General features: G+C 41.0%; 1 protein-coding gene across 1 annotated transcript in view; it reads right to left on the bottom strand.

The window, feature by feature from the left end:
* Positions 1-308: 308 nt before the first annotated feature.
* Positions 309-19,861, bottom strand: part of LOC131721046 (insulin receptor-like) — an 88,269-nt gene continuing 68,716 nt past the window's right edge. The window contains exons 9-21 of the mRNA XM_059014064.1: positions 19,462-19,629; positions 18,995-19,193; positions 14,726-15,015; positions 13,721-13,863; positions 12,531-12,690; positions 11,887-11,989; positions 11,700-11,767; positions 11,330-11,559; positions 10,902-11,012; positions 10,528-10,687; positions 9,760-9,889; positions 9,043-9,177; positions 309-8,335 (exon numbers count right to left, since the gene is read on the bottom strand). Coding sequence (XP_058870047.1) covers positions 7,993-8,335; positions 9,043-9,177; positions 9,760-9,889; positions 10,528-10,687; positions 10,902-11,012; positions 11,330-11,559; positions 11,700-11,767; positions 11,887-11,989; positions 12,531-12,690; positions 13,721-13,863; positions 14,726-15,015; positions 18,995-19,193; positions 19,462-19,629 — 2,240 coding nt within the window. The 3' untranslated portion in view covers positions 309-7,992. The remainder of the gene's footprint in view (positions 8,336-9,042; positions 9,178-9,759; positions 9,890-10,527; positions 10,688-10,901; positions 11,013-11,329; positions 11,560-11,699; positions 11,768-11,886; positions 11,990-12,530; positions 12,691-13,720; positions 13,864-14,725; positions 15,016-18,994; positions 19,194-19,461; positions 19,630-19,861) is intronic.

Here is a 19,861-nt window from a genome sequence, read left to right as displayed (position 1 = left end):
AAAGAATGTTCTTTTTGCAGATTTTCCTGCAGATTCGGACTGCCTCAACAGCATACTGTAAAACCAGTCCAGCTAATATACTTACCAGGATACTAACCCCTCGTTTGCTGGCCTATAGGCTGGAGATGTCTGTTATGGACATGCTTGATATCTCTTTCTGTGTCTCCAAAGTAAGAGGAAAGGAATTTGACTTGCCCTGCACCCTGTTATTGGAACAGCCTTGTTAAATAACCTGTGTTACTAAAACGATCACTTTCACATAATGCAACCCCCTCCTCCTCGGGTGAAAAGAAACATCACAAGAAACACACTCTCCGATCATTTTATTCATAATTTTAATATAAACAGTTAATCATTGAATAATTTACACACAGCAAGATTTTTATTTTTTTTTTCTCATCATTCCAACATATTTTCTGTACATGTCTCTGCTTGGCTCTACTTGAAAACATTGAAAAAATAAATCGTCAAGCGTTATTTTAATCATGGCACATTTTGATCCTTTTTTTTTTTTTTTTTTTTTTTTTCTTAAATATATCTTAAAAATTAAAAACGAGAGGTATCCTGCGAGGCTACTCAAGCATTCTGAGGCTGTCTATGTGCACAAAGAAAAAAAAGAGCAGCATTATAAAACAGAAAATAAAACTATGGCAAAGACTTAACCAACAGCAATACAGAACACTTAAAAGGGGCGGGGGGAAGGGGGGGCACCTTTTTATTATGTGTAAACTGGAAGGGAGCAGTGTTTTAACTTAATGGGGGTGGTCTATTTAGTCAGATTCACTGCAGAGGATCTGGATTCAGTCCAAGCTTGACTGTGTGCGTAAACGAGCCACCTCTTCTGCTCTATAAATATGCACTGCAGCACTGTGAATCTGGCTCATCATGTGTTAGACCTAGTGTTAATGGCTATGCGATTACAGCCTTGCAGACAGGAATACCATATCGTAAGTCGGTAATCCCACACAGACAGATATTACATTGTGGAGTTGAAGCAGCTTTTTTTTTAATGTTATCAGTCTGAAAAGAGCTCATTTCCAGTTTACACATTTCGAAGCAAACGGGATTCCTCTTCTCCCCACGAAGCACGTTCCTGAAAAAGAAGCGTCTGGTAACAAAATAAAAACACAGAACACTTCCTATCTGGCATAAAGCGACAGGAAAAGAAACGACATTGCAAGGGCATATATTGAAGATACCCGCAGGTAAAACCCAGACAACGGGCTCGATCACTTCTGATAAGTGCTAAATAAATAGTCAGGTACTTGACAAGAATCTCTGAAGATTTTAAAAGGACAGGAATCATGGGATACCACTAGATTTCCAGGCAGGTGACACCGTTTTTAAAGATGTTTGCTGCTCTGCTCTGTTTAAAACCCTATTATATATTTGTCACAATTCCCAGACTGGAGGGGGTGGTGGCATGAGCAAAGGACATCTCACTTTTGTTTTATTTAGTAAAAGTTATATACATCGTTATGTTACAAGAGAAGTAAAAGTTTACAGGTAGAAACTTGCTTACTCTTTTTATTTTTTTTTTGGCAACCAAAAAAAAAAAAAAGTTGAAAATTAACATATGTAGAAGTAATATTTTTTTTTTTTTTTTTTAACAATACAATACATAAATGCCTTGCCTCAAACCATGCTATAGCGTCCAGCTTGCTTTGCTGTTGAGCTTATTGTGGCTAAAATAACAGACCTGAATATTATACAAGTGCTTATTTTCACACCCTTTTGAAGCGTCTCAAATCAGTTACGGGACACATATAGAAAATATTTACATTATGGGAACTGCACAAGTTTTGAGGAGAATTCATGCATTCATGATCTTTTCTTAATAAACATGTAAAAATAAGACTCGCGCCGTGTCATTATTTACTTAATTTTTGCATGGCGTACGGTTATTCAAATTGTTATTTTTAAACAAAGCAAGCCAGGTTTAGCCAAGTAGAAACAAGTTTGTTGTTTTGTTATTTTTTTCCTCCTTGAAAAATAATTCACATATCCAAATACAGTAACACTGAGCCAAGCAGAAGAGTATCTAAACAGCCTCACATTGGCCTTTGATGTGTAAGCACATAGAATCTTAAAAAATAATAATACAATCACAATATCTTAAAAACTTTCAATACTCCTGTAGAGCCAGTTTCTTTATTCTGATCCAAGACCCTTTCGCGCTGGGTAAATGTGCAGAACAACCATGTGGGGCGATGTCTGAGGAAGCAGACAGGTTTTGTTGTGTTGTATATTATTTGGATCCAGCAGAAGATTGCAATAAAACTGTGTGGGTGGCTAGGACTTGGAGAGCAGGCAAGGATTTAGCTCAGTCCTTTGTGCATGCCTCGCTAACGTTTGTATTGTTATGGCACACAAGATTGTCCTGGTACTATAAATGTCTTATTCTTTTTTATATTTATTTTTTTTAAATACTTTAGTTCCAGTCTTTAGTTCCACGTTAGGGAGGCGTGCAGTTTCTGATGTCGAAAAAATCTGCTGCAAAATCCTGGCGAATCTGCTTAGTATCCACGGTCTCTTGGTATATTCACAGTAAAATATACAATTAAAAAAAACAAACCACCAAGGCCTGCTTTTTTTGGACCACATGTCAGAGGGCTTCCTTAAGATTTTGCATAAAGCTGAGGACTTTTAGTCACACAATACTCCATGCAAAAAGGCGTTGTGCCACTTTTGAGCCTGATATTTTTCAGAAGGTAAAAAAGCTTCGATTTAACACTTGAATATTTTCTCTTGAAGCTTCCACCACCCTTATTTACAACACAGCTCACAGCAACCGTCTGCACTGAGAATCAGGACTGGGGATTTTTTCCCCCTGTAATTTCTCAAATGCATCTCTTACCATGGAAAACAATAGGCTTGTCTAATATTACAACATCTTTACACTGCCCTTCCAGCGACAAAAAGCTATCTTTTCACAAGACACTTATTATTTAATAAAAAAAACAAACTGACAAGCAGGGAACCGAAACATTGCCACGTCACGCTTGGTTTGAAGGGTAAGCCGATCTTTTCGAATGTCGCTGACCAGTGAAAATCTGTCGGTTCAGCTTGGATGTTAGCTGGGTTTGCAATTACAAGGGACCTGCAACTGATGGTGCCCAGAAGTGAAATAGCTTGTCCGGGATTTCATTTCTCTCTTAAAATTGTGAAACTCAAAGGGGCAGGACTGCTCCTGCAGTTTTGGTTTTCAGCTATTTGCTTGCAGGAAAAGGGCTGATAACCAGGAGGTCCCTGGTTCAAATCCCACCTCAGCCACTGACTCATTGTGTGACCCTGAGCAAGTCACTTAACCTCCTTGTGCTCCGTCTTTCAGGTGAGACGTAATTGTAAGTGACTCTGCAGCTGATGCATCGTTCACACACCCTAGTCTCTGTAAGTCGCCTTGGATAAAGGCGTCTGCTAAATAAACAAATATTATCAAATATTATAATAACAACGCTCACCTCCAACATGGGTTCTGTGATTCTGTAAGGAACAATTACAGTACTAGCAAGACAAATCATTGAATCCACAGCAGTCACTGGACTGCTTTATGGGTCGTCTGCGACTGCTTCTGAAGGTGAAAATAGACAGTGTGAAAGTTTGGCCTTCAACTGTTGGTTCGTTTTCCAAATGGCCCTGATATTTATTAGTTTATTTAACAGGCAAGGGTTTGTTTATTAATTTAGGACTAGATTGGAACAAAGACCTGGCTTAGAACATAACTGTTGCAGAATTTAGAGTTTTAATAGTTTTCTTTTGCCTACTAACACAACCCCCGGCAGTCCTGCGGCACTGGCCTGTGGAAGGACAGAGCAGGATCATGGCTTGGTATTCCGTGCAAGAGTCCCGTTCACTACCAGAGTCAGAGAGGCACCTGCGGAGCAAACCTGCTGTAAACACACTCTATAGAACCCAGCGTTAAGAGCGAGCACATCCTGCATGTATATATAGATGTGTGTGTGTCTGCGAATGGACTGCCTGACCCACATGCTGAATGCAGAAGCCCCTTTTTTCACAATGTTACTGGACTGCGTGACACACTGAGGTACCAGTGTCTGTGACATTGTGATACTGAGTGCGTGTGTGTTTTGTTATAAAAAAATAAAATAAAATACACTAGAGGGATCCAGGGATATCAAGTTACAAACTCAATACGAGTTTGACACCAATCCTCTGTGCTGCACATATTGAAAATCCTGTTTTAAGGATTCATTTAGATTTGCTTTGACAATACAAGTGTGGTCATTCTGAATAAAAAAAGGTACTGCATGTGCATACAGAAATATAGCATGCATTGTTTTCAAAATCTAAGGCAAGACCTTGTTATCAAATAGTCCAATGGTAAAGATGAGGTAAGATATATACTTTTTAACCTTTTCAACGCCTTCTTTAGAGGTCTAGGAATCCTGACTCACTAGAAACGACTGAACAAGGAAAGACTCAACTCTGCAAAATGGTCTTGTGTACTGCATGCCAAAATAACAGTTCATATTTTCAGATTACAGTACAAGACTGAAAAAATAAAAAACAACCTTTGGCATTTTCTTTTACAGATTAATCATACTGAAACTGAGACGCTGGAATACAAATTGCTGCCATTGCTGGTAACAAGAGACATTTGGGAAAAAAGGACAACGCATGCATGACGATACAAAGCACTGCTGTAATCTGCTGGACATCTATTGCCCTTCTCTTTAATAACGTCATTATTTTAGTTTATGTACTAACCGGCCATCAATGTAAATGCATGTTCTGTAAATAAATTAGTTCCAGGTGCCTGCCAAGTATTTCTCGGTGTACCCGCCACTCTGGATGCTGCTGGATCTGTCATTAATTACAGTGGGTCTTGATCAGAATACTGTGGCATGCCAGGAGATGTTCTGTGTTAACTGTACTACGACTATCCTAACAATACACTGAGGTAGACTGTGCCAGAACAGAAAATAAAAATTTTCGCACCACTGTTTCAACTCCTTACTTTTTTATATATATATATATATATATATATATATATATATATATATATATATATATATAAACAAATGTACATGCTCTGTATCTTACTTTTTTTATGTCTTTAATAAAATGCAAATCGGGGTTGTACAGTGATTTCTATCATATTAAAATAAATAAAATATTAATTTCTGTATTTTCCAAATATAAGAATCTTCTGAATTACAAAACTGTGAGAATTATTATTCAGCTAATGTAGTGTTAGAGCTGCTGACATATTTATTAGACTCCATAGTTTTTTTTTTTTCTTTCTTTCAACTAAAACTAGGCACCATACAAGTTAAAATTAACATTACACAGTATTTACAAAGCAAGAAAAAAAGATATCTATATATAAATGTAGCAATTCTGTAAATGTGACCTCAAACTTACTCTGCTGTGACCACTAAGTGCAGTAGACGAGATTTGTTTGTTATAAAAAAAATAAAATTTGAAATCACTGAACTTAATGCTTACGATATTCAACATTACTGTGGAAACACCCCAAACGTTAAACCTCACTGATAAGCAAGCAGTATCCCCATGCTGGTTTAACCCTTGGAGATACACACAACGAGTCAAACCTTTACACTGTCGTTTTTTGTTGCTGTTGTATTTGAAAGAATTGGTTTTACTTCATTGATTTTCATATCCTAAGAGTTTGCAAGGTTGTTCCATACACTTCAGAAGAAGTCACACTGCGGACTGTCTCAACTAAGCTGCTTTGCAGATGTGTCCACACACTGGAGACAAATTACAGTGTGCTAGCATCCATCTTAAAAGATACCTGGAGTATTGCTGGTAAGCGTTTACCAATTATGTTTTGTGAATCGAACACATTGGAGTATACTGCACCTTTATAAGCTTAGGTTCATAAGAAACTTTCATTGCTAAATGCTCCATTTAAAAATAAAACCCACTCAAAGAAAAAACTAAAAAAAGAGAGATTTGAAGCTTACAAAGATATATCTTTTCACAGAAAAAAAAGCTTTTAGCAGGTACATCCCTCAACTGTTTTAAGTATAGGCCTCTTAATGAAAAGGCACGACTTTGAGACGGCTAATATATTTACACAATTCCCGAGATAATGAAAAATAAACAAACAAGCTACACAACGCAACCCCGAAGGGGGCTGGAGGGAGGGGACTGATTTTAAAACACAAAACCAATTACATTTTGTGGTGCTGTACTGAATTAGATCTGCTGCACAATGATGGTTTCTGATAGCGGCTCAAATACATATATAAAACAAAAACAAAAAAAGTACATTCAATTCCCCTCAGGTCCTGTGTCTGTATCCCTCTGACCCTGTCACTTCAGAACTGTGACACAGTAATTTGAGTTGGTGCTGAGCATACAAGACTGAGAAAAAAAAAAACAACAAAAAAGAAGGATGCAAAGCACACGTAGAAATGAGACCCCGCTGGAAACCCGCAGATATTCGAGAAAGCGCTACAAGTACAAGCTTGTCTGACCCGGAGATCACGTTACACAGACGCCTACTGCAAACGCGACGGAAAAAAAACGCCTTGGAAAAAAAAAAAAAAAATTCATCTGACATGCTCCATTCCTGCCAGATCTACAGAACTTCAGGTCTATCACCAAATCCCAAACCCTACCCCACAGGACGCAGGCAAACCACAACGCTAACCAGACCTGACAAGGTTTCAGTGGGAAGCATGGTCGCATTGTTGCTATCCATGTTGTAAAAGCATGGTCGCATTGTTGCTATCCATGTTGTTCTGTATCTGTAAAGTTGCCTGCTGCTACTGAAACAGAGTCCTATTTAGAAGCTCTAAACATGCGTGGCTCCAGTTAGCTCATTCCTAAAGTAACATGCGCTAGGCCAGGATGATTACTAAGCAGGGATGTGAAACCTGCTGCATTTGAAGAGACTTTCTATTCACTTTTTGACACTGTTGCTTAAAAGAGAGCCTCGATCAGTTACTGAATATCAAACAGAATTTAAATAAACCTTTAAGTAATAGTGAATAGGGTCCGTGCAGACAAGACTTTTTTTTTTTTGTACTCTGTTTTAAACGTCGTGAATGAACCAGATCCTACATGTCTGTATATGAACCTCTGGTTATTAATGGCATGTCTCAGCGTCTGAGAACAGAATACTCCTCCAGTGAAGCCTAGACTACACTTTGCTTGGCAGTCTGATCATTATAAAAATAATGAATTTGATTTTTGGGTTGCGGGACGGGGGACAAAACAACAAAAAGACTCAGACAAAAAAATAAAAACAGGCTTTGAAGAAAAGAAAAGCCTCTGTGGTAAAAACATTAACACATCAAATTATGTACAAAAAAAACACACCACAATATATATAATGATCTTCTACTGTATACACACTAAATGTCAAAGCAGCAGCTATTGGTCAATCTGAGGAATTATTTCCGTCCAATCACTTTAAAACAATAATAATAATAATAATAATAATAATAATAATAATAATAATAATAATAATAATAATAATAATAATCCTTCAGCCGGTAACGTGAGTAAACAAAATAAAAACAATCAAAAGAGATCTGTGTGAAGTTTGGAATTCTGCAGAACAAAAAAAAATACCTTTTTTTCCTTTTTTGAGTAGATGAGTTTTGTTCCACGAGATACTGCCTATGTCGGTGTCTCGTGTAAATCAGTGAAACTGTTTGTTTTAAGGAAAATAATAAATTGCTGTTGTTTTCAGGCCACAGAGATCAAGGTCACTTCCTCTTAAAACCATTGGATTTACTAGAAGGAGGTCGGTGGTGGGATGGCGCGAGTTTTTCGGGGTTTTTTTTTTAGCAGCCTTTTGATAACGGGTTCTCACAGTTAATTCCACTGACCAGTCGGAAAACTTGGCAATAAAAAAAAAAAAAAAAAAAGGATGATAATTAAAAAATATTATGAATACAAACTTTGCATCCTGTGTCTCACACTGTGGCAGCCAAGTAAAAAGTCCTGAGATGTGTTGTAGGGCCTTAAAAAAAACAAAGTGAACAGAAAATGTTAGGATGGGCTGGACCTGGGTAATGATAAGATCCGCCCGTTCTTCTTGCCCCCGTTCATATGCGTGTAGGGCACATGCTCCTCATAGTTCCCCCTCAGCCCGTTGTCCCTTCCCAAGCTGTTCTCTCTCTGGGAATAGGAGGCTGGGTCCAGAGGAATGTTCTCCATGTTTTCAAAGTCCATGTCGAACTCCTCGTTCTCCGGGGGTTTGTTCTCTTCGCTGTAGAAGAAGGACAGCTCCTGGAAACTGGGGTGGAGGTCGTCCTTCATCATCTCCATGATCTCCAGGAAGGTGGGTCGCATCTTGGGGTTGTACTGCCAGCACATCTGCATCAGGTTGTGCCTGTGGGGCGGGAGGAGAGCCCAGTCACCGTATCGTACAGAACCACCCTCAGCTTTGTTTTAGGGGCGAAGGAAAGCCGGTGGTGCTTCAGATTACCAGGGGCATGAATAGCTGTGTAATTACATTGTAATGACTGGTAATTACAGATGGCCCCCAGCTATTACGCATAACTACTGTTTAATTACATATAAATGGCCATTCAAACACCTTGCTACCTAATGTAATAAACTCTGTGGCACAGGCTGCTTCCATGTTGCTACATGTAATGTATGCCCTATATTCTATAGTGTAACTGGAAAGCATGTATAGTACATTTGGAGCAGGTTTTATATAGATACAGCTAAAAGTTCACCTGCAAACAGGTGCCTCCTATCTGAAAAGCCTCCATCAGGACCAGCTCTATATTAAGACCATTGTACTCAAGGCACTGCCACAAGTGTGCCAGTGTGGCTCTGATAGCTCAGTTTCACTCAGTTTACATTAGCTAGAGTGAATTAAAATGATTTTCTTGCTGCTGTTTTTTCTTATTTTTTTTTTTGTTCTTGGTTTCATCTAACACGGATATAAACTGCATTCCGTCATACAGCTTAAAGACTAGACGACGGTTTTAGCCTCGCAAATAAAACCCAGCAACAAGCGATTCAGTCTACCCCCCATACTGTACTGGCGTATTATACATCCCCAAGCCACGAGGAAACCCTACTTACAGCCTCTCTGCGCAGTTGTCCGGGCGGTCCAGATATCCCCCGTCCATGACGAATTTCAATACCTGTTCATTAGACAGACCCTGATACGGCTGCTCTGCCAATGTGCTGATCTCCCACAGCACCACTCCAAAAGACCTGCAACATTCAAACCATGCCGCTGTTAGCTCGGTGCACATTGTGTGGCTTCTGTATATTTCACTATTCCTGCTTAGATCCGTATTTGCCCTGCTTGATCACTCCAGCTTCTTATAAAGACACCGCAAGGCTGATTTTCTGAAGTGAGGTGGGGACGCATATCAGTGCTGCACAGGCTTCAGCGCACAATACCTCACTGGTGGGCTTCAGTGCGCAACGCCAATATGCTTCCCTGCCTCACTTCACAAAAAAATTAAATAAAATCAAAACGGATCCATTGATACACCATACACCACGAAATAAGATCAACAATATGTTACACACAATAACAATGAAACATGGTATGTCAGTCAAATATCCAGTATTGAGAGTCAAAGTATTTCTGTGCATGTGTGTGTGTCGCTGGAAGCAGCGTTCACCCAGTTCCACCACTGCAATATGTATGTGATCCTGTTGGGCTTGTCTACAGGTAACCTCATTTCTATCTTGGTTCTTAGATTCAGCAGCAACTGAGATTATATACATATATTATATTGTGCTTGTGTCGGCACAGGTTGAAATCTCCATGGCTGTGAAACTCACCAGCAGTCTGAATGTGCTGTGAAGACTCCGTCTTTCAAGGACTCTGGAGCCATCCATCTCACTGGCAGCAGCCCTTTCCCTCCTTTCCGGTAGTAATCGGTTTCGTAGATGTCTCTCGTCATTCCAAAATCTAAAATGATTAGCTCTCGTGATGAAACTGAACTGCTGTAAATTCAATACATACAGCTATAGCCATCACCCTATAGAATTAACTAATTTTGCTTCATAAAGTCACATGATACCTGATAAATAACGTTACGTTAACATATTGAATTACATACCACTGACAAAAATGTGGCATTTCAAAATCTAACATGAAATACTGTACTACTATTATGGCTTCCGGTAGATTTTAGGGATATCATTGTGTTAAATAAAATACCTAAATTATGTTCCTATACCTCGATCCTAAAATTCTAGGTGATGCAAAACTTTTTGGCTGTAGCTGTAAACAATTTTATTATGTAACTAGTTCATCTCAAAAGGTGGAATTCATAGATCTGTCAAGCAACTACTGCAAAATTCGAAATAAACAAATAAAAGAATACAAAAATGAAATAAGCGCCCTGCTGATATTCAGGCTCTGAAACATTTTTCATATTGCGTGATTAATGGACAAAGGTTGAGAGGTCCTGCTCCAAACAAGCTCGCACGCACTAACATTGAAGATCTAACCAGCTCAACACAGAGATGTTAAAAGACAATACCAAAGGGAGGGAGGATGTGTCAGCTTGACTGTATGGGGGGAGATATTCTTTCAGGACGTACCTCCTATTTTAACAGTGAAGTCCTCCCCCACCATACAGTTTCTCGCTGCCAGGTCTCTGTGAACAAACTTCTTTGCGTTGAGGTATGCCATGCCATCAGCTATCTCCGCTGCCATCTGGATCATCTCTTTCAGTGTAGGAGGAGGGCTGCCCGGGTTATTCTGCAGAGGGCATTAGGAACAAAATTAGCAGCCTAATTATAGTTGCAACGCTCTAAAGCATTCTACAAAAATAAAATACTCTGAAGATTTCATTTCCATGCATGTTACTGTCTATTACCATCACTGCAAGAAAGGGCAACAGGAATTTCGACACTGCTTTTCAATTTGCAATAACGATCATTTTTTTTGTTGTCAAGACAAAGGTGGCCATTACCTCTGCCTCGGGCCGCAGTGAGCGCAGGTAACTCTTCAGATCACCATGGGTCATCAGCTCCATCACAACCAGCGTGGGCTGGCCTTTGGACACCACGCCCAGCAGACGCACCTGTAAAGCCAGAGAAGACGAACCCTAAGCAATACTTTAACCGCAGGACAGAAACCAGGAAGCAGGCAAGCACTCATGTTTTAAGATTTTGCTAAATCAGTATGACAATTATAATGACATAAGCGTCTGCATAGTGATTAAACTATTGCAGGGAAGCATGACTCCTTTTGCACAGCAGTTTGATCCATTCCAACTTTGCGATTACATTATCTTAGCTAATAAAACCTGGTGGGCTTCATATTCACACACACACACACACACAGAGGAGTTGGGTACTATCCAGAAGACGCGGTGGAGCTGAGCCTGTATCTACATACCACGTGATGACAGACGAATGCTTTCATGACCGAAGCCTCATTGAGGAATTCAATGCGTTCTCGCAGGCTGGCGGACTCGTTAACCGTCTTCACAGCGACCCTCATTTCCGGCTCTCCTTTCACGATGTCCTTTGCGATTCCTTCGTACACCATGCCGAAGGAGCCCTGGCCCAGCTCTCGCAGGATAGTAATCTTTTCACGGAGAACCTCCCACTCATCTGGCACGTACACTAAAAGGGAACAGCGGTGGAGATTGTTTTGGGTCTGAACCATCACCTGGAGGAACTTACTGATGTGGTCTCAAAAGCTACAGGACAAGATTTTATATACATACTATATTGTTATTCATATAACCAGCAGGAACACTTACCATCGTTAGCACTGAGGTACTCTGGGTTAGATGAGGCATAGAGTGGTCCTGTTGGTCCTTCTGTTTGCCTAGGACATACAAAAATAATAATAATTATATTAAAAAGCAGTAAGGTAATTAGTTAAGTCGAAGATATTTGGCTTCTGCGCTTTTTCTGATAAAATAATGGATTATTCCAAAAGCTTACCTCTTCTTCACCACCATGAAGACGACCCCTGCCGCTCCGAGAACCAGAATGATGCAGATTACCGGCCCAATGACGATCTTCGCCAGGTTCGAATGGTTATCCCCTGCAAGACCAAGGAGGCACGCATTTCATTTGATGGAGTTGCCAAATCCTCTAACCAGAAACCTCTGAAAACCATTAGTATTAAACAGGCTACACAAAATATACAGAAATAACTAGAGATAATTCTTACAGATCCGTAGAAATTCACTGCGTCCCATAGTAAGAATATGTGCTTGTTAGTTGCTAATGTTATTTTAGCAATTTTTTTTTTATTTTTACAACGTTGAATTGCTGTACTAAGCTTGAAACAGGATGGACCATTTTCTTTTTTTCTTTCTTATTTTTTTATTTAAAAAAATAATATCCACCGAGGGGCCATCAGGCAATACTTGCAACCGCTAACTGTTCAGAGCCTCTGTAAAACCTTCACCCCATATGATTAGAGTCGAAACATTACACTCCACCTTCATTCTCACCAAAGCATTCCCAAATAAGTCTCTTTCGCCACTTACTGAAACGTGCAACGCACGCTGTGACACAGCACCTTGGGAAAGCAATTTGCGAGCCTTCTTCACAAGTTTAGGGCTAATCTAGAAACTCACTGTAATCTTTAACGTAGAAGTAGGCTGGCTCCGTCCACGAGCCGTTCCCAGCCAGCGAGGTTGCTCTGATTCGGATGGAGTAGTTCCCCGAGTGCAGCACTTGCAGCTTGTACCCCTGATCAGTAGCATAGCTCTTCCTAGAGACACACTGGTGCAGCTCCTGACAGCAAGAGAGACAAAGCCATGTGTCACTTCATCTGGAAACACTGCGTGTGCTGCGCCTCTTGAAAGTTTTACTGAACGTTGCATATTCAACCCCCCGTAAAATGCCACCAACTGCTATGCAAAAAATAGATGCACTAAATATTTTCCATTAATATCTAGGACATTAAAAAACTTAAATCTACTGCTTTCTATATAGTGCGCTGTGCATTTACCCAAGTAATAGATCGCTAACGATGCACGTAAAAGCAGTGTTAGGTGCCAGATTTAGAAGTCTGAAAACAGCACTGTTGACATGTCCGGCATCCGCAGCACACCGACATCCGTTTCAAAAAATCACTTGCCCTTGGACTTGCTCCACATATACTAGGAAACTGCAGACGCTCATATAGAAAGTGGCTCTTGCCAATCGTCAGGAAGCAGCTTGTGTCACTCCCAGCATTTAGGCGACATAAGAGGCATCACCATGCCGACAGCAATACTATCAGCACTCGAGAACGGGATCGTAGGAGTAGTAATAAAAAAAAAAAAAAGCAGCAGCAGCAGCAACAAGGGCTTTTTAATGCATTGAATGAGAGTCGGTGTATTTGAAAACCGTAGCAGTGTTACACGTACCTAACACAGCTTTAATGCTTTCAGTAAGGATACTGAAACATGGCACTCGTGGGGCTGACACAGCGACTCACTGCACAACCCTATCAGTATATCACTAACCCTTCACACACACTGGAGCAAACTGGCACGGTTTGCTCAAAGACGGGGGCCGAGGAACGAACAGAGAAGCCGTTATTCCGTTACATTGTTTGGATTTCTAAAGAAAGAAAAAGGGAGAAAAAAAAAAAAGTCTTCCTGGCTGCCAAAATCCACAACGTGCGCAAGAAAATAAAAACCGACGCTACAGCCATTCATGCTTGTCGTATTTCACCCTTTAATAAAAAAAGACGAGCCTCAGTAATGCAAGAGCCGGCGCTTTAAAACACAAGGTGAAAGCATGAGAGGAAGAAGCCAGAACGTCTGCCCCGCCTCACCTCGGTCTCTCCAAGCCTCTTGTAATGAATCTCGTACAGGATTATCAGGCCGTTCGGGTCTTTGGGTTCCGTCCACTTGACAAACACGACGTTGTTCTCCAAGACGTCGTGCGTCACTGGCCCAACGATGTCATCAGCCTTGTCTGCAATTAAAAAGAATCTCAGTTCTCAGTTTGGAGAATGTCATTTCCTGCCTTTTTATACAAATAAAAACAGAAAACGCGTATGTAAGATGGGACAATAAGAATTCATTAGTTTACTAAGGTTTGCAGCCTAGTTAATGATGATGGCAACTAGTCAGAAAGTTACAGTGGTGGGAGATGGGAAATAATGGGATCCAAGATTGGCAATTGGCTTATTAGCTGTGAACTACTTTGTAATGAATCAAACTCTGCAAATTATCAGTTTGTCAAGTTCGTTATCTCCAAAGGAAGCTGCGTTATCTACCGCCCCGGCCGTGTCGTTCTCCCACTTAACCTGCAGATTAAAAAATAAATAGACTGGGACAAGCTGCTTGGGTACACAATGGCAAGTGCATAACATAACCTTGGAGATCTGCAACAGAGCTCTACCACTTACCTGTTACTACGCTTTCTGAATAACTGGGATTTTGCCATGTTATACTGCGGCAAACCTCTGAGAAGGGCTCACGGTGTGTAGAAATGATCAGGTTTTACTTTTCAGTAGCCTTTTATATGGATCGGATTCGAGTTACCCGTTTGTGGCAATCTGATTCAAGTGCAAAAGTTTCAGAAGGATGGCTTCCTCCGAACCAGGGACGGAAATATAAGACTTCCCATTTCATAGCAGTTTGATCCATTCCTTGTTTTACCTCGAGTTTAATAAGATGCACACATCTGATGTCTCATCAAGCTGGTAGTAAAAGCTGGAATGGGCGAGACTGCTGTGCGATTGGAGTCTTATTTCCAATCCCTATGAACCCTTCCAAACATTTGTTTCCGGAGTCAAAAGAATCCAGTCTAAACGCAGTGAACGATACCCTACCCTCAGGCATGGTCCTGGCACTGACGTACGCAGCCACGCTGCAGCCCACGTTCTCGGCGTTGTGGTTGCAGGCGTGGATCTCGATCCGGTAGCCAGTGAAATGCCGCAGGTTGGAGATGACCAGGGACTCCTTGAACCAGACCTTCTCGGACAGCTTCACGTACTCCTCGCTGGGGCTGTCCGTGGTGGAGGTGTCGATGGAGGTGTTGGAAACGATGGCTGGCGTGGTTAGATCCCCAGGGAAGCTGCTGTTTGCCGCAGCACCTAGTTCCCTGCGCCGACGGGCAGGCCTGAGGAAACGAAACAGACAGGGTTAGGTCCCGGCACCAAGCCAGAACAGCAGGGAGGGGGTTATATCGGTTAGACAAGCCTCAATGCAGTCAACCCACACAGTGCTGGGAGGTTTATTTGATCCGTTTGCCACTCCATACTGAAACCGAAACATGTCTGTAATTATATCCTTAACTGGCATCCGGTCGCATGTCTAAATGTGTGTCCTTATTGATTTTAATGATTGTTCGTGGGTCAGCACTTGTGTCCTGTATCTCAATGATCTGTCACTCCTGGACACTTACTGATATTAGGATAGGAGATGTCGACTTTCTGCTGGCTAGTGGCAGGGCTAGGCAACTAGCCTGTGGTATTTCCACCCCAGGGCAATGTGTGAGTTTCAGACATACTGCATTATGCAGTACACACTTGTGTGTCAGTGGGCTGTCCCAGACGTGAACTGTTGTAAAAGGGGTTCCAGTTAGAGGAAACAAACCATGTAATTACGCTGCGTAAAAAAAAGTTTTAGAACAGTGTAGGAAAATGATTCCACTCTGAAAAATATACCGCAATTAAGAACCAATGTAAGATACAACTTGTGACCACTAGATAGCGCCCGCGTGTTTATTTTGGGCTGCTAAGACTTTTTTTTTATATATATACTGTACAGTGCCAATGCTTGGCTTTTTCCTTCGAATATCTGATCAACCCATCCTCTGTTTGCATGTTTAAGAGTTACCTCCTGTGTGTACTGCTTCCAGGACTTTTTACTATAAATACGAAAACAGCTTTTATTTGTGTTCTTCAAAGTAACAAACAGTACAGGGCCATTTTTCTTTTTTTTTTTTTTTTTTTTTTTTTTTTAAAAGTGTTACTATCTTAAGAGAAAGAAAAACCAAAAACCAAAAAATGCATTTGAGGAGATAAAATGGTCGAGGGATCAGAGGCATGCTAGTTCGACTTGTGGGCAACTCATAATATATACTTTAGGATGCCATAAAAAGGGTGTAATCCTCACGGTTCAGTGATAAATAAAAACGTTCCAAAGATGTAACACAGCGCAGGACGGTTTATATATAAAATAAAAAGAACAAAAACACACAGCGGGCTGTGGGGTGACCTTGTGTTCCCTCGTGCCACAAGGTCACATCTCAGAAGGAGTCTGAACTGGTTTCTGAATCTGGATAGACTTCGCATCCTTGTTATTGGGTATGGCAACATCTCCAGTGGGATAGAAGCCTGAAGCTTGATATAAATCGCTGCTATGGCAGCTCACACATCCCACACAGGACAGGAGGTGCCAACGGGGACCACATGGCAGAGGAAACAGAACCTGCTCAGCTGGCCTCCAATCCTGAACAACTGCAAGACCGCACTGGTGCAATAACAAAAACACAGCCATGCTTTATTTCAAGGGCCATTTTTTTTTGGTTTATTAACTGTTAACAAACAACTAATAAAACATGTTAATGTATCTAATAAAAATAAAATTATTTAAAAAAAAAAAACACATGTTAATGTACATTATTTATTTTCTGTTAACTGTTATATAATATATAATAGGCCAGCTTAAAATGCAAACACCAGAGCCCTATGGATGATCAATCAAACACCAGAGCCCTATGGATGATCAATCAAACAGCAGAGCCCTGTGGATGATCAATCAAACACCAGAGCCCTAGGGAGGATCAATCAAACACCAGAGCCCTAGGGAGGATCACTCAAACACCAGAGCCCTGTGGATGATCAATCAAACACCAGAGCCCTGTGGATGATCAATCAAACACCAGAGCCCTGTGGATGATCAATCAAACACCAGAGCCCTAGGGAGGATCACTCAAACACCAGAGCCCTAGGGAGGATCACTCAAACACCAGAGCCCTAGGGATGATCAATCAAACACCAGAGCCCTAGGGAGGATCACTCAAACACCAGAGCCCTAGGGATGATCAATACCCAGTCGATCATATGCTTGAAATCGGTTGAAATTTTTACTGTAGTAATGTTTAGCAAATTAAAAATCAGGTTTTTATTAACCCTGAGCTAAAAATGAACAACGTTTGTTAACAGTTAATAAACGGCCCTTAAAATAAAGCATGACCAAAAATTCTTCTTTCTTGCCTTTCCCAATCGTACCCTCCGCACTGATCCTGCTCACTGTCATGGCACTCTGTAATCTTCTGGGCTTTCCTTTGCAATGGTTCAGCCCTCCCCTCCAGAGTGCATCTATGGAGGCTGTAACTGATACTCCCTTGTACAACTCTTAGAAGAAGCGGTCTTTACTAGCCAGCACAGTTACGTTAATAATTGAAATACTACCCAGATTTTACTAGAGTTTACTAAACCCTATCTTGTGCAACCTAGGATGCATGAAACTGGAATCAATTATTTGTATTTTTTTTATGTTGTCCAGTAAGATTCTCTCTTACAATATTAATGAAGCACACCACATGTTTTATTCTTGAATTGAACAAAGCACCACTTGATCTGAATTCAGGTTTTATTGTAGGTTTCCCCCCACCAAGACTTGCTTCAACACCTGAGCCCAACCTTACCCAGCGTCTTCAGAAACTAACCTCTGTTCTCCATGCAAACGGGGCATAAAATAACTGAAACTGTGACTCATCACAAGCACATTTTAAAACAGCTGCAAAGTGTCTCTAGTTAGACAGGGAGACTGATGAATATGAATGAACTTAGTACTGAGTTACCAAGCTGGCAAGTGCTGACATACTGTTCTGTATGTATTTATTTGCATGCAGTATTCTTTAACTTTGTAAAGCCTTGCTGAGCTTCACACAATGTATTTTGGAACGCTTTTTTGAATGACATAAGGCTACGCTGACAGTAAGAGAGGGATGCTGTGTGGAAGGTTGCTGAAGCAAATCCCAAATTAGTGCACCAAATTATGTAGGTCGCCAGCCTGCTATTACTGCTCGCAGGGCAAGAGACAGAGAGAGGGGTGAACTTTACTGCTGTGCATCGTTCTTACCTGTCCTCTTTAACGTCATTCAATGCAGAGGACTTTCTGTAAAACAAGACAATCAACCACTTTCAGGGTGATTACTTCTCTCCTCACGGGACACACTGACAGGGCTGTGTGATTCAGGGACATCCGACCCCACCCTCATACGGAGTCCGAGGCCTCCCTGCTGTGCTGTCATTTCAATGCAGCATTAAATTAAACCACAGGGGGGCTTTCAATATGCTTCACTGCTTCTGGGATGGAAATAAGACTCCCACTGCACAGCAGTTTAATCCGTCCCTGGTTTTGCAAAGAGTTGAATAAGACACACACCTCAGCTTGTTACCTACACACTAGCTCACATTAAAAGCTGAAATGGGCATCTTATTTCCATCCCTGTGCATGTAATCTGTGACAATTACCCATGTGTGGTAGTGTAAAAGCAAATTAAGCTTTTCCCCCTCCATGCCAACACAGTTTTCAGTTGCCCATATCAAAGTTTGTTTAGCTGTTACGACTTGAACTACTCAAATGGCGATAACTGCTTCAAACAGAAGCATGTTGCTTCAGAAGCTGGAAAAAAATGTACCCCAAATTTGCCTGGTGTTACAGGGGCTTTAGGGTAATAAAAACAAAGTAGTGGCTTAACTTTATTGATCTGTTAATACTGCCACCCTAAAACACAAACACCTGCATCAACGCTGACCTCTATTCATGCTGACTGTATTATATTTAGTGATTTTAATCATTTTAACACCAGCGGGATCCATATAGTATTTTGTTCTGCCACTGTTTAGTGTGTCTTGATAATGGCATTAAAAGATGCATTTTAGTACCTAAAATCCCTTCCCCTACTGTACATTTTCACAGGAATAATTCAGGCAGTTCCACCCTTAGAGTGGGAGAATAAGATTGCAGGCTTGCGGGAAATCCGAATGTGGGAGACGAAAAGATTAGGAACTGCAGTTATTACCGGTACTCTCTGGCTTTCGGGCCTGTTATCTTTTTTTCTTTCTTTCAAACAAACTCGTTACCTGGGCACGAACACCACGTTGTGGAGGTAGTTTTCAAACTTTTTCCTGAACGCTGATTCCTCCGCCTCTCGTTTGAGTTGCGAGTCGGTCTTGGGGCAGGTGCAGCACCCTCCTGATTGATCAAAGTCCTCCGTCTGATTGCGCTTGTGCGTCTCCTCGCTGTCTGTCTTAGTAGGTGCACGGGACGGCACCTTCAGCCCTGTTTGAAAACAATCTCTCTTTCACTGTATATCTCTGTACTGTTTATTTAAAAATATATATATATAAAATAGTTCGTACTGCTTGGATCTTGTTTTTGAAGAAACAAACAACTTTAAGACCCTGTTCTTTAAATACAACTTAAGCTAAAGTCATTCTTTGTATATTTGCGTCTTCATATTTTCAGCTCACTTCACATTTACAGTCAATATATGGGGGCATTTTCAACCCATTTTAATGTACCAGCAGTTAGCCTGCGCTCCCCTTACCTTTCTGACAGTAATCGAACCTGTACAGCTCGCTGTCCTCTGGCTGCTGCTGCCAGTAGACCAGGTAGTGGGTGATATTCCCGTTCGATTCCGAGGGCGGCTTCCACTTCAGGATAATCTGGGTCGAGGAGTTTGAGGAGGAAATGGGATCCAGCGGGACCGACGGTGCTGCAGTGAGAAACACACAAGACACACAAATTGAAAATGTCGCGTGACAAGAAAAAAATAGAAAAAAAAAAAAAAAAAAGTTAAGCTCTGTTTAATTTCCAGACTAATGTGTCCACTAACTAGAATACCATGTAGTCTACAATGTCTACTGTGTGCACATTCTTCAATTCTCAACATCTCTCCCTAGCCCCTAGCTATTTCTACCATGCTATTTGGAGAAGGTGGAAGCTGA

This window comes from Acipenser ruthenus, chromosome 47 (genome assembly GCF_902713425.1).
Source record: "Acipenser ruthenus chromosome 47, fAciRut3.2 maternal haplotype, whole genome shotgun sequence".
Classification (NCBI taxonomy): domain Eukaryota; kingdom Metazoa; phylum Chordata; class Actinopteri; order Acipenseriformes; family Acipenseridae; genus Acipenser; species Acipenser ruthenus.
The sequence above is the reverse complement of the archived record's forward strand: the minus strand, read 5'-3'. Positions and strand labels throughout refer to the sequence as shown.